The sequence below is a fragment of the Malania oleifera genome, chromosome 1 (genome assembly GCF_029873635.1).
Source record: "Malania oleifera isolate guangnan ecotype guangnan chromosome 1, ASM2987363v1, whole genome shotgun sequence".
Taxonomy (NCBI): domain Eukaryota; kingdom Viridiplantae; phylum Streptophyta; class Magnoliopsida; order Santalales; family Ximeniaceae; genus Malania; species Malania oleifera.
The window spans coordinates 58,671,444-58,693,122 of NC_080417.1; the positions used below are offsets into that span (position 1 = coordinate 58,671,444).

The following is a 21,679-nucleotide window of genomic DNA, read 5'->3' on the forward strand; positions in this document are numbered from 1 at the left end:
TCACCTGAATATGCCAATGAGCAAGTACCTAAAGGTTTTTCAAGATTTCCAATAAGAGATCTCACCCTCTCGCCTCTTCTTGGTTGAGACCGCCTAACTCTTGTGGTGCTGCTTCATTTTGCTGTACCGCAGCAACATGAGCCTGACCATTGTACCTTGGCTGCTCTCCTTTCTGTCCCCACTCTCAGCCTGGAGGTTTTCCATGAAGTTTCTAACACTGTTCACAAGTATGGCGTGCCTTCTTACAATAAGTGCACCGGAAGTTGTCCTTGTAATCACAGTTATGGGTCTTTGGCTGACTAGGTCTTCCCATTTTCAAAAACTGGTGCTCGTTCCACATTTGTGACTGAATTATTGCCACCACTAGCCACCATAGCCAAGCTGTCCATGTTCTATGCTTCAAGCATCAGACCTCTTTTGCTTTCCTTGCGTCGAATCACTGCCACCACCTCATTAAAACACAGAACTTCCTACTTGCTGAGAATTTGAATCCTCACTTGATCAAATTTTGGATCAAGTCCAACAAGAAAATCATAGACTTTATCTTGCTTGATGAAATCCTTTAGAACAGCAGCATCTTCAGGACACTTGGTTTTTATCACTCTATAATGATTAAGTTCTTGCCACAAAGATTTCAATTGGTTGGCATATTTAGTAACATATTTACTCCATTGTTTTGCTCTAGTCGTCTTCACCTTCACCTCATATACTTGAGCCGCATCTCTAGCTTTTGAGTATGTCTGTTGAATCGCATCCCAAATATCCTTGGCAATAGCCAAGAACATACATGTGTCACTAATCTCAGGAATCATAGAATTCCACAGCCACACCATAATCATGGAATCTTTTTCATCCCATGCTTCAAAACGAGGATCTCCTAGTTTCGGCCCCATACCAATGAGATGGCTGATCTTTCCCCTTCCCTTTAGCACAGCACGGACAAGTTGAGAACATTTGAGGAAGTTTTTTCCATTGAGCCTATATGCTGCCTGGATATTTTGCAATTCCCCGGGTTGTTGGAATCAAACAATCTCCTCCGATTGTGCTATAGCGGTCGTCTTTGCAACCTTCGTGTTGGAATTGGTGTGATCCCAAGAGAGGGGGGGTGAATTGGGTTTTAAAATTTTTCGGCTAATTTAAACGTTTCGCCGATTCACCACAGTTCATATCCCATTCAATATTGAAGGTGTGTATGTAAAACGATTAAGTTATCAGTGCAGGCATACATGTGTATCTTATTTAAAATAAATGTGCATGCAAATAATTATAACTATAAATGAACAGACATACACATATGGAAATTAAAGTGCGGAAATTAAATGAGATAAAGAGAGAGAGACACACACGATATTTGTTATCGAGGTTTTGCCAAACCAGTCTACATCCCCACCTTGGGCATACCCCCCAAGGATTACACTAACCCTGCTCACTTAAACGGGCGGAGCAGAAGCTGTTTACATCCTCTCCTTACGGGGCGAGGAAAACCTCAGTTCAATTTTCGGACTGAACTGAACAGGTGTCACTTACGAGGTTGAGACTCTCCAGTTCAATTTTCGGGCTGAACCCAACCGATAAATTAAAATCATTTTTGTACAAAATAATGCTTCTGAAAATACAAGTTAAAATGTACACGTTTAAGCTCAAATAAATGCACTCTCTAATATGATATGAAATAATGCTTAGTAGAGATAGGGTGTTTTTCTCAAAGTGATATTTTCTATCTTTGAAGAAAATGTATATAATATATACTTCAAAGATTTAAACCCTAATAAAGTTTCTCCAAAAATATTTTCCAATGAAATGTAGGAGAACCTAGGGCTTTGGGTTTTCAAAAATATTTATGCATAGATATGATCTTTGAAATACAAATGAAGTATGCAATGATGAACTTCAAAGATCTTCAGTTCCAAAAATGAAATATCCGAAAATTGTATTTCAAAATAGAGTATAGGAGATTTTGAAGTAGCTCAAACATGGTTTGTGCAATAAAGAAATCATAAACAAATGCCCAAAAAGATAAGTGCTCTCTTTCAAAAATTATTTTTCAAACATAGAGAGTGAAAGAGAGTAGGAGAGATTAACACATTTTGCCCCAAAGAAAAAAATTTTGCATTAAAAACGGTTTAGGGGAACTTTGATTAACAAAATAATTTGAGAGAAAATATTTGCTAATCGAAGTTACTAATTTTGACAAATGAAGGGGTATTTATAATTTTTCTAAAAATTATGACCGTTAGGGACCTATTGAGGATTTTGAAAAAGTTTAATTGAATTTTAACCCCAATTACTGCAGTTAATTTTGGGCAACCCGAGAGATTCGGTCGCCCGAACAGATGCATACAGAAAAGGTGTTTTTCACGTTCGAGTGCCCGAGGATAGGTTCGGGTGGATAAACCAAGGCAATTTTCCAAGCGCTCGAGGTTCAGTCGCTCGGTTCTAAGTTCGGTCTGCCGAACTTTAGAGTTTGGTCGCCTGAGGTATTTTTGAACGTAAAGTTCGGGCGCCGTGGGAAGGTGAAAAAGTCAGTACTATACGTTCGGTCGACCGAGGACACTTAGTTCATTTTGGTTCGGTCGCCCGACCGAAGTCAACCTTTCTGACTTTTCAACCATTTGGTCGACTGAGGTGTTTTCAACGCACAAGGTTCGGTCGCCCGAAACCCTTTCAAACTTATGCCTAAGTCCTGTTTTTGAGTAAAAGTTACGTGCAGGGACCTAGGGTCTATCTAAGGTCTAGGTTTTTTAATTAAGCCTAAAAACCTGGCGTCGGTCGACTTCGGTTAACCGAAGTTAGCCCTAAGGTCTGTCTACGGTTCTGTATTAGTATTCAAACCATATCATGTAGGATGAATGCATTTATTACAAATCAAAATATAAAAACCTAAATGCATATACAAGTAAAATCAAAATGTCTTCTTCTTGATCTTCTTTGTTCTTTAATCTTCATGGAAAACCTCTGATCATATGAGCTTTATGCGTCTTTGGCTTCCATTTTCAGTCCCCTTTTGTGTGTTGAATTATAACCTGTGAATCACTAAATACACACATAAGTAACTTGCGGTATGTCATTATCAAAACCAGGGATCGGACTCAAAAAGCCAACACTCCGACATTCTTCATGAACAATGATCTCTTGGCGATTAAGGCCGATCACTTGAAACTGAAACCACCAACTATGAAGGCTGGCAAAGGTAGAAATAAGAACAGAAACTGCTCTAAGAAATTTCAGCAATGAAGGCTGAACAGAAAAAGTGCAAAAACACTCCGTTTTTGAACTAAAAAACAGGGTAAAACAGGGTACAAAGAAGCAGCAGTATGTCTCGGCAATGAAGGCCTGTGTGAAGAGGTTTTTAATCCCAGAAAAGAGCTTTAGGCTCTGATACCATGACACAAACTGAGAAAGACTTCGTGAAAGAGTTTTCTTCATATATTTGAATAATACACAAAACGTTAGCTATATACATCAACCCTAGCAGCAGAAAAGGAAAATTAACTAGGTTATATCAGATCCCATGATCTATGGGATATTCTAACAGAATAGGAAACTAAGCAAATAAGCCTAATTCTAGGAATATAGGCTGTTACAAAATTTCCTAAAATAGGTAACTATACACATATAGAATACAAGTCATTAAACACGTTTTCCCACAGTTCTCATAAGCAATATGGAATGCAATGCGAAAATGGTAACAGATACTGAAAATGAAGAAATTGAGACATTGAATAATGTGAGGATGCAGGTAGCTACAGCAAAATCTGTTCTCCTAGGCAATATGGAATGCAATGCGAACTTGACGGTCAACAATATATCAAGGAGAAATGTGGATGAACTGGATAATTTTGAAGCTAGAGGAGACTGCCTGTCTAAAGAGATAAAAATTCCTTTTACATCCTCGAGGAAAATGAAAAGACTTCAGAAATTGAGCCATCATTAAGCTCTGGTTCAAAGTTGGTGGATTCTGGAAAGCAAATTAAAGGCAAAGATAAGGTTGGGCAGGAAACTTCAGAAAACAATATGAATGATTCAAGCAATGTAAAGAACTTATCTTCCAAGAATGGGAAACAAAAGCCAAAAAGAAGGCTCCGAGGTCAGGCAAAAGAAAACTCTAACCATCAGTTATGTTGAAAGTTGCAGCATGGAATATAAGAGGTCTAAATGACCTAGTAAAACAGAAGGAAATGAAGTATTTTATTAAGTAGCCAGGTATCGATCTCCTTGTTTTGTTTGAACATAAGATTAAATTATGAAGTTTACTAAAATCACGAAGATTGTTCAGAAGGATTGGTCCTTTTTGCACAACTATAACAGCTCATTGGACTGTTGGCAGATTATGATTGGTTATGATACACAAGTCATTAATGTGGTCGAGGTGATAAAAAGGTCCCAGCATAAGTTTCAATTCCCATTTCTGCTGGTTTTCCTTCATTTATGGTTCCAATAATTATTCCGAAAGGAAAGAGCTGTAGGAAGATCTCATCAATTTGTCCAATAAAGTAAAGGAGCTTCCTTGGTTGGTTTTGGGAGGTTTTAATATAATTAGGAAAGTTTAAAAAAACTCAAATGGTATTACTGCTGGAAATTGGATTGGAGCTGAAGATTTTCACAATTCATCTTGTCAACTGTGTTGGATCATCTTCCTTTTACTGGCCCATTGTTCAAGGATTCATTGTCAGAAAGCTGCATAGAGTGTTGGCTTCAAATCAAAATCCTGGAGCTTCCTCAGATGAGTTCTGAATTTCTATCTCTGGGGCTTTCTGATCACTGCCCTATTTTAGTTAGCATTCCTTCTCAAATGAGAAATTGTCCTTTAAAAAATCTTTAAATTTCTTCATTTGTTGGACCAAACACAATGACTTCTGTGGATTGGTGGCTCAAATTTGGTGTAGAAGGATTATTGAGACTCCAATGTTTATTCTCTACCAGAAGTTGAAACTTCTTAAAGCTTCTCTAAAAGAGTTTCATAAACTTCATTTTTCTTCAATTTTCTGGCCTGGGTATTGGAATCAAAGTTCTTAAAGGAAGACCTGAATAAAGCTTATGTTCAAATTCTGAGGACAAATCCTCTAATTCTAAATTCTAATCTCAGTCTTATCTGGATTTGATAAAAATGGAGGAAATGTTAAGGCAAAAATCAATATTTGATTGGTTGCATTTGGGTGACAAAAATAACAATTTCTTCTCCAAGGTCTCTTAGGGGTTAGGACAGGTGTGTCAAAAGCCAGATCAGATTTTCTATATGATTCTATTGGAAGAAAGCTTTTGGAGTTTGAGGATATTACTAATGACTTGCTGCCTTTTCTATTATAATCTGTTCGGCAAGAAAAATAAAGAGGTTCGAATTGTAATCCTGACTTCCTGAAATCTGTTCTCCATTTTTCATTGGATTAAGATCCTAAAGCCATGCTAAATAAAGAGGTGGACAATAGTGAAATCATAAAAGTAATTTCCTCTTTGGTGATAAATCCCCTAGTCCAAATGGATTTGATGCTAATTCTTTAAGCATTGTTGGGCTATTGTGGGTGAAGATGTTTGTGAAGCTGTGAAATTATTTACACCAGATGCCCTAAGCCGATTTATACCACTTTCTTAGTTCTGATTCCTAAAGTGAAAAGCCTTACTTATTCAAGTCACTTTCAAAGTCTTAAATTTTGATTTCAACTAGAATTTTGAAGATTCAAAAGTATGGAAATTTTAATGGAAATTAGTTGTAAATTATGGAATTCTTTTACGAAACTTAAGAAATGGTTAGTAGACATAATAATGTAATTTTTACGACTAATATACTTGTTGAGATTTTGATTAAATGAATGATCTAACTTGAAAATTAAATACATTTTAATGTCCATAAAGACTAAAATAATAATACTAATACACTTTATAATAATATGAAAAGACTAAAATGACCTTTAATACTCCCCCTCAAGCTGGGGCATAAATATCATATGCTCATGCTTGTTACAAATAAATATAACACAAGCGCCCCCCCAAAGCTTTGGTAGAAAAATCAGCAATCTGCATATTAGACTTCACTTAAGTGGTAGTAATGAACTTCTGCACAAGTTTCTCCCAAAAAAATGGCTATCAACTTCAATGTGTTTCGTTTGGTCACGATAGATTGGGTTGGAGGCAATATGAAGAGCAGCTTGATTATCACACATCAACTCCACAGGCTAAGAATGTGGAAAACCCAATTCTTCCAACATGTTCTTCAACCAAACAGTTTACAAGTAATGTGAGCCATAACTCTATACTCTGATTCAACAGTTGACCTGACCACCAAAGTTTGTTTCTTACTCTTCCAAGGAACCAAATTACCACCAACCAAGATAGAGTGCCCCGTTGTGGATCTTTGATTGGAAGGCGACGTAGCCCATTTGTATATCCCTAAATATAAGTGTGACCTTGATCTCGATATGAGAGACCTCTCCTTGGTGCACCTTTGAGATATCTCAAGATGCAAATTACTGTGTTTAAGTGACTTCTCCTTGGGGAATCCAAAAATTGACTCAACACTTGTCGCAAAAGATATGTCCGGCCGAGTGACTAAGAAAATTCAACTTTCTAGCAACTTTCAACTTGCTGTTAGGATCCATGGATGTATCAACTAGTTTGGATCCCAATAATCTAATTTCATCCAATAGATCAAGAACATACTTCCTCTGCGACTAAATAGTTCCCGTACGAGATCTAGATACTTCTATACCCAAAAAGCATATCTTGGTCCCAAATCTTTCGTTTGAAACCTAGTTTGTACTTTGTAGAAAATGTTTTGAGGCTCTGAATACCTTTATCATCCTAATTTGTAATAACAATATCATGCACATACACAATAGGGAGGATCCTACCCAATGAAGTATGACAATAAAACACTAAGTGATCTATTGCACACCATTGAAAACCAAACTCAAGTACTACAACACTAAATCGACCAAACTACACTCTGGAAGACTGTTTTAAACCATATAGTGCCTTCTTGAGCCGACACACTAAGTCTGACTCCCCCTGAGCAACAAACCCAGGTGGTTGCTCCATATATGCCTCCTCCTCAAGATCACCATGCAAGAAGACATTCTTCACATCTAGTTGTTGCAAAGGCCAGTGACAAGTAGTAGCCAAGGATAGTGGCAGATCTAGGAATCACAGCTAGGGGGGGGGGGGTGAAGCTATATATATATATATATATATATATATATAAAGTTATTAAAAATATATTTTGTTTTTCAGCCAAAATGTCAACTATATTAACATTAATAAATAACAAAAAAAAAGTTTCATTAAATAGAATAATGAATAATTACAGCCCACCAATATTACAAAAGAGTAAAAAATTCTACGAGTACAATGTAATAGTGTATACAAAAAAATATATATATATATATATAATATATCTATATATATATTATTATTAAAAGGCCAACTTTAAACTAATAATATTACTAATCCTATAATTGTACTTGTTGCTTCTTCGTAGAATAAAATTTAAATGTGTAAAATTTGAAAAAAATTCAACAAAAACTTAGATTGATTTTGTACAAATTCACAAATTTAAATTCAAGGCTTAGAATTCACTTCCAAATACAATTTCAAAAAAATTTTCTTAACAAAAAAAAAAAAAAAATTCAAAATATTACATGAGACCATAAAGGATGGTTTGGAGAATAGATATTTGGAATCTTGACTTCAAAATTTAGATATGTAATCTTAGGGGAAAAAATGCCACACAAATTTATATTGATCGTTGTTTAAATTTTCAAAATTTTAAATTCAAAATCTAAATTTGCTCCTAAATACAATTTTAAAATATTTTTTACATGAGAACATATATACTACTATAGGAAATTTTTTTCCAAAAGCCAAAAAAATTTAAGCCTTAGAACTTGTATTGATTTTAGCCCTTACTTTTAAGTTAGAAAAAGAAAATAAAGAGGGAGCGGGCCAGATTTGGGTGGGGTGGGGAGCAATGGGATCACCACTACACTAAAAAAAACTTTCAAAGAGCTTTGGGGAGGGGGGAGACCAGCAGCCGCTGCCAGCCCCCATTGCATTTGTCATTAGCGAAGGAGATGAATAGATGTAATAATGTAATCTTGGCAACGGGAGAAAAAGTATCAGAATAATCCAAACCATACGCCTGAGTATACCCCTTAGCAACAAGGCGTGCCTTTAGACGATCTATAGAATCATCACGGTTGACTTTCACAGTGCGTACCTAGCGACAACTAACCACAAACTTGTCAAGAGGAAAAGATACCAAGTCCCAAGTACCATTGTCTTCTAAAGCATTCATCTTTTCAACCATGACATTCCTCTACCTAGAGTGGACTAAGGCTTTCGAAACAAATTTAGGAACGAGAGAAAATGATAGAGCAGTAACAAAACAATAATAGGAGGGTAATAAGAAGTCATAGCATACATAGTTGGAAATGGGATGATGGGTACATATGTGTTTACCTTTTTGGGGAGCAAGGGAATGATCAACATGGTGGGAAATATGATCATCAGATGAGGAAACCAAAGGCATGGTAGTAGAAGCTAGAGTGGACTCTCTTCCTTGGTGCCGCCATTGTGAATACACCTGCAAATTTGGACAATCAAGACGATGAGGAGGACTTGAACTACATGGAGACACATATGGTTGATTGGACAAGGTAAGCAAACTAGTATATGAAAGATAATGTAAAGGAAGAGGCTCTTTGAGATCAGAAGCACTCAAGGATTGGGTGTAGTAAGGTGTAGACTCAAAGAAGGTAACATCTGCAAAAACAAAGAATTGACGTAGCGTAGGACTATAACAATAATATCCATTTTGAGTAAATGATTAACTTAGAAAGACACATTTTATAGCACAAGGATCCAACTTATCCACTGTAGGAGTGTACAAGGAGGTAGGGAAAATAAAGGTGAATTAGGAAAGATAATGGAGTGGGGAATTTGACCACTAAGAACAGAGGATGGCATCCTATTGATTAGATAGCAAGCAGTAAGTACAATGTCACTCCAAAGCACTTTAGGTGCATGCATTTGATAAAGTAAGCTGCAAGTGAATTCAAAGATATGTCTATTTTTCCTTTCTGCAACCCAATTTTGTTGAAGGGTGTGGGCATAGGATAATGGGTCAATAATACCAAACTAAGTCATATAAGTAGTGAATTGTGTACTGAAATACTCTTTAGAATTATCACTTTAAAGTATTCAAAAACCAAATTTAGTTTTTTTTTTTTTTTTTTTAAGAACAAAAGGCACAAATATTTGAAATAACTCAGAACGATGTTTTATTAAACATAGCCAAGTTGTCCTTGAATAGTTATCCACTAAGGTTGCAAAGTGTTGGAAACCCAACTTGGACACAACTCTACTAGGACCACAAACATCATAATGGACTAACATGAAAGGGCTTTCAACCCTTTTATTGACTTGGGAAGCAAAAGAGATATGATGATGCATTCCCAACTGACAAGGCTCACAATCAAGACTCTACATGGAACACAAATAAGGAACCAGAAATTTCAATTTTTCAAATGAAGTATGACCAAGGAGACAATGAATTTGCAGAGGTGTGGCAGTAGCAGTGCAAACTATAGGAGGAGATAGCGACTCCAAGTGATAAAGTTTACCAGCTTCACGCCCTTTGCCAATTTTCTTCCTTGTCTTCAAATCCTAAATAACCACAGAATTAGGAAATAAAGTATTGAACAATTCATGGATCTAGTAATCTTGCTAATGGACATAAAATTGAAAGGAAGCTTGGGAATATGCAAAACCAAAGAAAGAAAAATAGAAGAAGTGGGATTTACAGTCCCAATTCCTTTGATGATAGTGGTGGATCCATCAACAATAGTAACATAAGGTAAATTTGTGGGATATTGAAGAGAGAGAAGAAATTAGGTATACCCATGATATGATCAGTGGTAGTTGAGTCTATAACCCAAGGTCTTGGATAAGAAGTAGTGGATGACAGGTATGCTATGGGATTACTTGTTTGGGCAAAAGATGCAATGGGAAGAGAAGCTTGTTGTGACGCTTGATACTACTAGAACTTGGAATACTCTTCCTCTGACATAGATACAATACGTTGCCCCCCACTTGGCCCCAAAGATGTGGAGTTGGTGGTGGCTGCATTGGCAACACATGAAGGTCTACTATGGAGATCCCAATATTGCTCAAGATTACCTTGTCCACAATGAGTGCACTTGCACAAAGTGCCTCTACCTTGTCCATCTCTACCACTACAACAACTTGAACCACCTCGATAACTTCTGCAGTTGTTTGGTAGAGAGCTAGAATCACCCTATGTGACAAAAATTTTCCTCAAAAAGCTAGATACAAGAACATGAGAATATATGCCAGTGGAAGCACGAAGGATGCGAGAATAAATATCGACAAATGATGGCAAATCTGCACTACTAAGTATCTGGGATTGGACTGCCTCAAATTCGGGTCTCAATCTAGCTAGAACCCAAAGAACCATCATATGCTCCCTCTACTTCTGCATCTCACGAACGTCAAGGTTATAGGTTGCACGACGTTTAGCTCCTCATGAATGCGTTTCATTTCTCCAAAATAACCAACAATATTATTGTCTCCTTTTTGTAACTGAAAGTACTCATGGGATAAATCATGCATACATGTAATGTTACTAGAGTATAGAAGCTTGACATAATCCTAAATCTCTTGCCATGTATCTAGATGCATGCACATCCATACAGTTTGGGGCTCCATCGAATTCCGCAAAAAGGGAAACAATCAAGGCATCTTCTTGAATCCACACTCCTTTTTTCTTCTCATCGAAAGGATCAAATTGAAGCAAGCGGTTAGATTTTCCCAATCCTTCTAAGTAAACCCGAACAACCTTAGACCATTGAACATAATTCTTTCCATCCAGCTTTTGAGTTGTTATCTATGGCAACAATGAAGGAAACAAGTTTTTGGGATTCATAGACTCCATCCCAACACTCACAAACCAACAACCACGCCAATATCAAACAAAGAGAATAATCCAAACCGATTGGGACAGCCACAAGCAATGAGAAGCACCAAAACAACCTCGGACGATGTGAACCACTTACCAATTGATATACACTACCACAACCTCACAACTCATGAACACTTACATTGCTCCAAGAACTCACAAAAGATCCTTTTCCAACACCGAACAACAATTAACGGATTACCACGAGAACATGATTGGAAAAGGTTGAACCTTTGAGCAAAAAAGCCCAATAGCTTGATAATATGGTCTAGGGGATGGAATTAGATCACGGTAAAAAGAAAGGGTGGTTGGAGTCTCTCTCATGCGTTAGTACGTGGGGCCAAGTGCGTTAGTAGCCTGCTGGCACGTGGGGGCATGTGAGGCACTTTCTGGCGATTGGGTTTGGTAGGGTTAGGCTTCAAAGGGTTTGGTTTGAGGCTATATGTTTGGTTTTGTGAAATAATGAAGGGTGGAGGTGGATCTAATAAGGATAGTGACTAGATGGTGTTTTGATGGGTAAGTGTTATCCGATTTAGGTTGGATCACACTTTGATACCATGTTGAGATTTTGATTAGATGAATGAACTGACTTGAAGATAGGTCTCTCCCTTTATGTATAATACAAAATACATTCTAATGACCATAATACCCTTACTAACTCTCACTAATTAACATACTAACACACTTAATAATAATACGAAAAGACTACAATTACCTTTAACAATACTGTAAATTAAATTCATCTATATAGTGTATGAGGTGCAATGATTGTAATATAATGTGTATTAAACATATTCGATTAATATAAATGGAATTTCATCAATCAGTTAAATATTTTTTATTATACAAATAAAGATAGTTCAGACATAAAGGGCTAAATAAAGTGTTGTTGCTAATATCTAAGTTTTATTTTTTATAAATTTTCAAAAGCCCTTGTAATAATCTTTTGTTTGAATAAAAAAAATAAACATAAATTAGGAGAGAAATTTCACTTTGCATTTAAATTTCTCATTTGAATTCCAAGGGGCTTCCATTTTATAGCTAAAATTTCAACAACTCTTGCTAAAATCTCGAGATTTTGATAAGTTTTAGATGGTTCATTGAAATTTCAATGGAAAAGATAGAAATCAAAGCCAACAAGGTCTTAGATTTCCACGAAATTGTTGAATTTTCTGTCAAAATTTTTGATTACCATCACCTTCGAAATCGATGATGAAAATGATATGGCAATTGAACAAAGGGAGAGACCTATCATTGAAGTTAGGTCTTCCAATTGACCCAATTATTCAACATGGTATCAGAGCATGATTCTAAAACCTAAACCCTAATTGTTATAACCACCATCAAAACTGATGCCTAAAACCCTAAATCCGCTGCATGTCTACTATCATAGAAGAATTTCCAAAAACAATATAGCCCTAGAAAACAGCCAGCAGCTGCTGGAGGTCAGTCACTGGAAATTTCCTAGGCCACACTGCCAATTCAGGAATCAAAATCTACTATAGATTAAACAACACCATTGTCACCAACAGACAATATCGACCTGCCCCCCACTAAAATCTCATCTCCAGGAAGTGCCCCAAGTGCCGGTCTAAAGTTGCCAAGGCCAATCCCATGCGCCGGCATGTGAAGCTGCTCTCAGTCATGCTTATGACCTGAAATCATCCAGCAGTGATCGAATCCCTCTATAAACATGTTGATGGAGTTTTTCATGATGTTTTTTGTCCAAAGATCTCAGCTTTTTTAATTGCTCATGTGTGGCACCCAGAGAATGGTTGTTTGATGATGAAGCTGTTTATAAATGGTTGTTGAGTTTATTGGGTCTGAAAACAGTGGGATTAGCTGTGTTTTTGATTCAATGTTCTAATTCCTTCCATATACCACAATATCAAGCTATTGGGCATGTGTTTTGCTCAAAGATACAATCTTTGTTTTGACCATGCACTCGTGGTAATTCGTTAGTTGTTTGTTCGGAGTTAGTAAAGATCATTGGTGACTCTCTTTGGAGCAGTGGTAGCATTCTTAAGCTATTTTTTTGAGGCTGTGGTTGTGTTGTATAAGTTTGTTGGTGATTTTTCTGTAGTGGTTTTGGTAGTTCACCTCTCCAATTGTTCCAGTGTTGTGTGTTGGGTCCTTGGGGCTCCGTCTGAGTTTCTTGGTGCTGTGGCAGCCTTGTACTGATTTATTTGTGACTCATTCATGGTGGGTCACCTTGTTCGTGGTTGTTCCAATTGTTCTAGCAATTAATCTTGTTATCATTGGTCTAAGTTTGTGAGCGTTGGGATGGAATTTGCAGATCCCAAAAGTATGGTCCCTCGTTAGTCACTTGTTTGAGTGAACCACATACCATGACTATATTAGAGGAGTATTCTAGGTTTCTACATTATCAATTGTCTCAACAAGCACCTCGGAAAATTGCATCTTTTGCTTAGAAAGGTAAACCTACAGTTTGTATGTCATTTAGTATCTTTCCCACTAGTCCTTAGATTATCGATTTTGCTGCCACTAACCATACAATAGGTGCAACCAACTTCTTTTCTAGCCTCTAATATCCTAAAAATTTACCTAAAGTTACCCTTGCTAATGGGTCTAGTTTTGCTGTTTAAGGGGATACGAATAGTAAATCCTACTCCTTCCATCTCTCTTTATTCTAGTTTATACATTCCTAAATCCCCTTTCAATCTCAAGTCAGTCAGTAAGCATACAAAGTCACTAAATTGTTCTGTTACTTGCTTTCCTAATTTTATGGTTATTTAGGATATGAAGACGAGGAAGGCAATTGGCACAAGATGTGAGACTTGTGGGTTTTGCTAGTTTGAGTTGCTTTCTCCTCCCATTGCTTGCATAGTCGTAGCTACACCACTTCAAATCCATTGTAGCCAACAATCAAATGTATTTTTTTGGGCTACTCCTATACTCAAAAGGGATATTGATGTTATAGTCCTACTTTACATCGATTCTTTATCTTTGCTGATGTCACCTTTTTTGAGTCTACACAATACTACTTTGATTCCTTGAGTTCTGTTGACCTTGATGAGTCTGTTCCTCCGTCTTGTTTTCCAGATCCCAACCTATTATCCATGCCCAATCCTCCTACAACTTCATCTAGTTTGAGTCCTTCTCATCACTTGGATCATCCCAATTTGTAGGTCTACACATGGCGACTCAAGTGAGGAGAGCCTCCTCCAGCTTTTACTACTGCACCTCTAGTTTCCTTATTTGATGATATTGTTTCGCATGATGTTGATCTTCCTTTAACTGTTTGGAAAGGTAAACACGTTTGTACCCAACATCCGATTTGTAATTTTGTTTTTCATGATTTCTTGCTACCCTTATATTACTAAAATGTCTTCTGTTGCTCTTCCAAAATGTATTTTTGAAGCCCGATCTCATTCTTGGTGGAGGACTGCAATGGCTGAATAGATTCGTGCTCTGCATGATAATGATAATTGGGATTTGCTACCTCTTCCTCCTAATAAGTCTTTGGTTTGTTGTCGTTTGGTGTACAATGTGAAAGTCAATCATGATGGTTTTGCGGCTCATCTGAAAGTCCGCCTTGTTGCTAAGGGATATACTTAGGTGTACGATTTGGATTTTTCAGATACTTTCTCTTTGGTTGCTAAACTTGCCTCAGTAAGTTTGCTCTTCTCTTTAGCCACTACTTGTCATTAGCCTCTACATTAGTTAGATGTGAAGAATGCTTTCCTACATGGTGATCTTAATAAGAAGGTATATATGGAGCAACCACCTAGGTTTGTTGCTCAGAAGGAGTCAGGCTCAGTGTCTCGGCTTAAGAAATCATTATATGGATTAAAACAATCTCCCAGAGCATGGGTTGGTTGATTTAATGTTGTAGTACTTGAGTTTGGCCTCCGACAGTGTGCAATAGATCACTTGGTATTTTATCATCATACTCCATCTGGTAGGATTTTGTTCATTATGTACGTGGATGACATTATGATCACTGATGACGATGATCAAGGCATCCAGGACCTAAAGCTTTTCCTATAGAGTAAGTTTTAGACCAAGGGCTTGGGACCATTGAAGTACTTCTTGGGTATAGAAGTATCAAGATCTCGTATAGGAATTGTCTTGTCACAAAGGATGTATGTTCATGATCTTTTAGATGTGATAGGGCTGTTGGGATGCAAACCTTTTGATACACTCATAGATCGCAATAGTAAGTGTCAAATATGGGTGATTTGTTGCCTAGTCAGTACTGAAGGCTTGTCAAAAAGTTGAATTATCTCACAGTCACTCAACTAGATATATCCTTCGCAATAAGTGTTGTGAGTTAGTTTCTCGATTCCCCAAGAACAAGTCACTGGAATGCAATAATTTACATTTTAAGATATCTCAAAGGTATACCAAGGAGAGGTCTCTTATATTAGGATTGGGGTCACACTCATATTTAGGGATATACAGATGTAGATTAGGCTGGGTCACCTTCCTACCGAAGATCTACAACCGGGTATTGTATCTTTTTCGGTGGTAATTTGGTGTCTTGGAAAAGTAAGAAACAAACTATGGTGGTCAGGTCAAGTGTGGAGTTAGAATATAGGGCTATTGCGCACCCATGTGAATTTTTATGGTATCGAGCTGCTATTCATATTGCCTCCAACCCGGTCTTCCATGAGTGGACAAAGCACATTGAAGTTTTTTGCCACTTTATTTGGGAGAAACCTGTACAAAATTTCATTACAACCACTCATGAAATCTGAGTTTCAGCTTGCTGATTTGTTCAATAAAGCCTTGGGAGGTGCTTGTGTGAAATTCATTTGTAACAAGCTAGAAGCATAAGATATATATTCCAACTTGCGGGGGAGTGTTAATGGTTATTTAGTCATTTAGCATTATTATTATTGTGTTAGACTTATGTTAGTAATAAGTGTGAGTTAGTAAGGGTATTTGGTCATTGGTATTGTACTTGACATATATTATAAATTGCCTTGCCTTCCCTCATTCATCAATTTGAACCAAACTACTTTTAATAAGGGGAGAAACATACTAGACAATATTTTAATTGCCTAGGAGCTTCTGCACCTATATCATCTTAACCATAAGCCTCCAAAATTTGCTCTAAAGTTGAATCTTAGAAGACTTGATTCAGTTAATTGGGATTTTGTTATCCAAATTCTGAATGCATTGAAACTCCTACTCCTTCCATTAACTAGATTAAGGAGTGCATTTCCACTCCCTCCAACTCTGTTGTTATCAATGGCTCTGTTCAGGGTTTCTTCAAAGGCAAGGGATAAGGCAAGGGGATCCTAACTCTCCTTTAATATTCGTTATGGTGTTGAAAGTCCTAAAAGACTTGTAGAGTATGCTTATAGATGATCTTCTCAACGTATGGTGATCTTAATTCTGCCATTAGTATCAAACATATCCTTTCTCTGTTCTATGGGATTTCTGGGCTGAAATGCAACCATACAAAGTCTGAGTTGTTAATGACAAAATGGTAATCCTCCAATAGTAAAATGACATGTCACATCTCAATTGAGGGAAAATGACAAATGTTGGTCACTACCATTGTTAAAATGAGAGAAAATGAAAGGAAAGATGGTGCAGTAGTTGCTTTTGCAGCTTAGGAAAAGGCTAAGGGTTCAGGACTCCTTTTAGTGAAGACTGATTTGAGCCCACTAAGCCAAGACTCTCTTTTGCATCCCAAGACAGGTATTGGTAAAGATCTTGCCACATGTCTCTGTGTCCAATCCCAATTGGCACTGCTGATCTTGACCTCCTACAAGAATGCAAACATAATATAATTAATTATTATTTAAAATTTTATTCATACAAAGTTGATGGTCATCAATTTCACAATCTAGAGCATAATAATAATTTTATGCATATACAATAGCAACCAACCCACTTTGAGCGAGATCAATCTTCAACCCAAATGCCTTCTTAAACACTTGCAAAATAGTGAGCGCATTGGCATGACACCTTGCATCATTAGGGGGAAGAAAAAGGAAAAAGATGTATCATCAACAACCTATGAGTGAGGCAAACAACATCCTCAAGCCTCATCTTCAACCCTCCACCACTCCTATCCAGACAACAGCTGATCATCCTTCTCAAAACCTCAAACCACATAGTGAAAAGAAAGAAAGGGAAATAACAAGCCACTTAGACGAACACTCTTGATGCTCCAAAACAAAACTCAAAAGTTAGGGCTCAGTGTTAGCTATAATTACAAAGCAGCCACGGACAGACACCTGCAATCAACCTTCTCTACATCCACCCAAACCCCTTCATCTCTACACCCTATCAAGATATCTCCAACACACATGATCATGAGCCATCTCAAAATCAAGCTTGCAAATGACTTCCCTGTGAGATTGCTTGACATAATCCACAACTTCATTGCATCCTTTACACCTTGTCCAGGACTCTCTTTTCTTCCACTCTGTCCCAAAGAGCAACTAGAACCAATTAAATTTATTCAAGGTTATTTAGATCCTTTTAAAAGGGGAGCTTAGGCGCTCGAAGGGGAGCTTAGGTGCAATGGTAAAGTTGTCACTGTGTGACCTGGAGGTCACAGGCTCGAGGTGTTAAAATAGACTCTTGCAAAAATGCAAGATAAGGCTGCGTACCAAATCGTGGTCTGCCCCTTCCCCGAACCCAGCATACGTGGGAGCTCTGTGCACTGGGCTGCCTTTTTTTTTTTTGGTTCCTTTTGGAAGCAGAAGCTTTCAGATCCATCAGTCTTGTTAAATACATTGAGATGCAACTGAACAGTTTGGGTTTGTGATGGAGGTGCCTGTGTCTCCAACTCTCCAAACCCTTATAATTATTATTCATCAAATCAAAGTTTCATGAATTTAGGAAAGAGGTGACGATGGTAATTAACATATATCAAATCATAGTTTCATGAATTTAGGAAAGAGGTGATGATGTCTGTTTATGACTAGAAGAAAGACAACTGTCTGTTTTTTCTGATTTCAAATGAGGATATAGTATTCTTTTAAGGAGAAACAAAGGAAGGAGAAAAATTGGAGGAAAATTTTCAATGCCCGCAGAGAAATGATGCATGCATTGTTTCCTTGAGCAAAATTTTGTTGAGGCACACTTTATGCTGTTATTCTCAGTTTCCCAACTCAAATTCTCCATGTGAGGTGCTTCCAACTTAGATGGACATTTGCTACAGTCTACAGAGGAAGAGATGATCCTGATACATTTGCCTCCTTAATATAACACAAATGTTGGTCATCAAACTTTAAATCATCTTTAAAGTATGTGCCTAGTCTTTTCCTTCTTGTAAAGTGCTTTAAGCCTGGGACAGGCTATAACTATGTTGATGTCAGAAATTTCTAGGGTTTGATGGACATCCTCAAAAAGTCTTGGCAAGCATACTGGCCACTAAGATTTCAGTGCCCAAATTTTGAATCTGCAGTGGAGTGAGGAATAGTTAAGAAATTCAATAGAAATATCCAGGTTTCCAATGAGACCCAACCATCCTTCATAAGATGGAAAAAAGCTGTCTCCTTGGCTAGTGTAAGACTGATTGATGGCTTCTTAAGGAGCAAGTAATCTTGCAAACTAGTTGGATCATACATTGGAGTGATATTCATGCCATTGTGACAATATTAAATATTAGGTTCTCTAAGAAACCTCCACAACAATCTAGCAGTAGGATAGCAAAAGCCAAGGAAAGAAAGGGAAGAGAGGGGAAGGGAGAGTAGAGAATAGAAAAGATTAGGATAAGAGATTTCTTAATCTATTCAACAATTCATTCCCGACTCAAGTAACCCAACCCTAGTACAGGCATAAGCTATATATAACAATGTTGTAAAAGCTTCAATTGAGGAATTTTTTTTTTTGCAAAAGTGGGGGCGGGGGGCAACCAGCGTAGCAACCCCCAGGCATTACCATATGGGTTCCTCCTCCCTCCTGGTTCAGATTGTCCAGACTGAGCCGTAGCTACCCAGCCAAAAGATTGGGACCATCACTGCAGCACCACCAAAGCGCTAGAGGTTCAGAACCCCTCTGCAGATTCTAAGGGCAGGCACTACTCTTGCAAGCTGTTTCAACTTATGTCTGACTCGAACTCCTTACGTTGGAGACATGGAAGATAAGCCCGTACCACTAGGCTACCACCTTGATGGTAAGCTCCCATTGAGGATGGCCTCAAGAAAAAGCATGCCCAAAATGCATAGGGGCATAGTTTAAATCACCAAACTCTAGAAATGCAAACCCAATGGTACAATAAAGTAAGGCTAATGTATTTATGCAGAAGGCATTTGCACATTTATGTTTGACTTATGCTTTTTTGGTGCGTGATTTTATGTTAGGTTTGGCTAGAAAATTTTATCAGATGCTTGTAGGAATAGAATGTGAATTTGAGTCAATCTCAAAATCTTGAAACTAAATGTTTATGAATTGAAAGTTGCATCCTCCATCTCAACAATAATTTGAACTTTTCTTTAGATAGAAACATAGATTTATTAAAAGAGAAGAATGTACATGGAGGATGGGAAATACTCGAGAGAAATAATGAAAAGAAAAAAAGTACCATGTAACAAATCATGTTGAACATCTTAAAAAGCCATGTTGCTATAACACCTTGAAGAGAAACCCTAATGGATACAAGAAAAACAGTTGTCCCATAACAGATCAAATGTAGAAGCATGATCTCTAAATATGTGAGAATTTCTCCCCAACCACAGTGCCCAAGCAATTGCAAAATTCTCATGCCACCACAGAGTCTTTACAAATTCTTTTGCCTCTCAAAGCCTCTAAAACCGGTCAGTTTAGAAAGCCTCCAAAGAATGAGGACAAATCCAATGCTCATCCAAGAAACCGAAAAGGCTTGTTCCTTAAAGACCAAGTCATGGAGCAGTAAAGAAATAGATGAGCATGGCCCTTACTACTTGCATAACACATAACATGTACATCAGGAGAAATAGTCTTGTTGGTGTTGATTCTATTAAGAATGTCTGTCCGCACAAAGGCCATTACCTTAGGATGACTTTTAGCTTTCCACATTCAGTATGCAAGAGGAAAATTTTGAGAAGTTCTGTAAGGTGGGAATGAAATGTTTTTTACAAGAATAAACGCCATGAGTACCCAAACACCAAATCCTAACTTCCCCACAATGAGAATACTGGTAAGAATCCTAGACTCACGCGTGAGGAGAGTTCATGAGTCTTCTATCCAAATGCCACATTCTAACAACAGTTTGAGCATCATAATTTTATGGTGATATCTTAGCATGATATATTTGAATTTGTTTTGCAAATTTTATTTGTAATCATCTTTATGTTTTTTTTTTTTTTTTTTAATATGTAATTTTATGTAGTTCTTTTATCCGCAATAAATAAAATTCCTAACAGGCTTATGCCCTAATGCATTTATGGAATTACCTTAACAAGTGCTTTAAGAGTGTAAATGATATCTGTTCTTGGTTATCTGGCAGTATTTTCCTGCCCTGTAGAAGTTTAGATTAGAATTAGTAAAGCAGCAAGTGAGCGTGATAAAAAAAATTGGATTTTGATTTGTGTGGATTTGGATAAAATGTAATATAAAATTATATTAAATTTCGTCGAAATCCATAAAAATTCACATTCAAGACTTGAAATTCATACTCCCAAATACATCTTAAGTTACATTTATTTATTTTTTGGCTTATTATTATTATTATTGCCACCATGAACCCTTGTTATCATCTCATCATCATCATTTTGTTTTTGGCATGAAGATTATTCATTGGCTAATGAGAACTAATTCATTGTACTGAAGTCACTTCATATTGCTGTTAAATGTTTAATTCTTATGGAATCTCCATAAGTATGCTAGTGACTTAATATATTTGATTTCATGCTTTCAGATCAGACCGCAGACTATTGGCCAAGCGAGCAGAGTGGGTGGGGTGAGCCCCGCTGACATTACTGCTCTTCTTGTAATCCTTGAAGCCAATAGAAAGAGAGCACATGAAAAAGAGAGGCACCGGCTGCTGACTTCCGTCATGATAGATGCTGAGTGAAGCATACCTAGTTTTACAGAGACAATTCCGCTCCTAGTATACCCCCAGAGTCCAACGGGTATATTCCCTGTTTCCCTGTCCTCAGCAAGAAATGCAGTGTGGAATTCAAGGGCATATTTGCAGTGGCTTTCAAATTTAGAGATGAGCATTTGAACTAATGCATTGGAACTTGGGTGTACTGCGATCCGTGAGAAACTAGGTGCAATTGGGGGCGAGTGCAGGAAATGGATTTGACCAAACGGAGTTGACCTTCTATGGGTTTCACACATGGACGGAGCCGCATTCCCTTGCTGTGTGGACAATTGCCCCGCTGTGCAGTGAAATTTTTTTTTCCAAGATTTATATCTATCATGTATAAATAAGTCCTGTAAATTTACAGATTTGTACTCACAAAAATTTAAATTGTGGGGTTAAATTCAAGCATTTGAAAATTTTTCATGTTTTTTTGGGGTTCTTGTGAAGTTTAAAAAGTTCAGTTGAAATACTCGACTAGCATTAAGATATGCATGCAGAAGACGGTTCTATCCCCTGCACCCAGAATCTTTGGTCTTCTACATATATATAGAGCCGTGCAAAGGGATAACTGTTAAAGAGGCTCTTTTCAAAATTCAAAAATGCAAACAAACCAATCACATAATTAAATTTGATGTGACAAAATGATGATTCTATCATCGTATATGCATCGAAACATATGCTATGTTCTTTAATTTATCTTCTCATGTTATATC

The 21,679-nt window shown here is 37.2% G+C and overlaps 1 protein-coding gene across 2 annotated transcripts in view; it reads left to right on the top strand.

Annotated features, from left to right (window-relative positions):
• The window catches only part of LOC131153191 (uncharacterized), a 135,496-nt gene extending 114,063 nt beyond the window's left edge, over window positions 1–21,433 (top strand). For both annotated transcript variants that reach the window (XM_058105336.1, XM_058105343.1), the window contains one exon: window positions 20,796–21,433. In XM_058105336.1, the coding sequence (XP_057961319.1) occupies window positions 20,796–20,951 (156 nt within the window). In that variant the 3' untranslated portion in view covers window positions 20,952–21,433. The remainder of the gene's footprint in view (window positions 1–20,795) is intronic.
• Window positions 21,434–21,679: the final 246 nt, after the last annotated feature.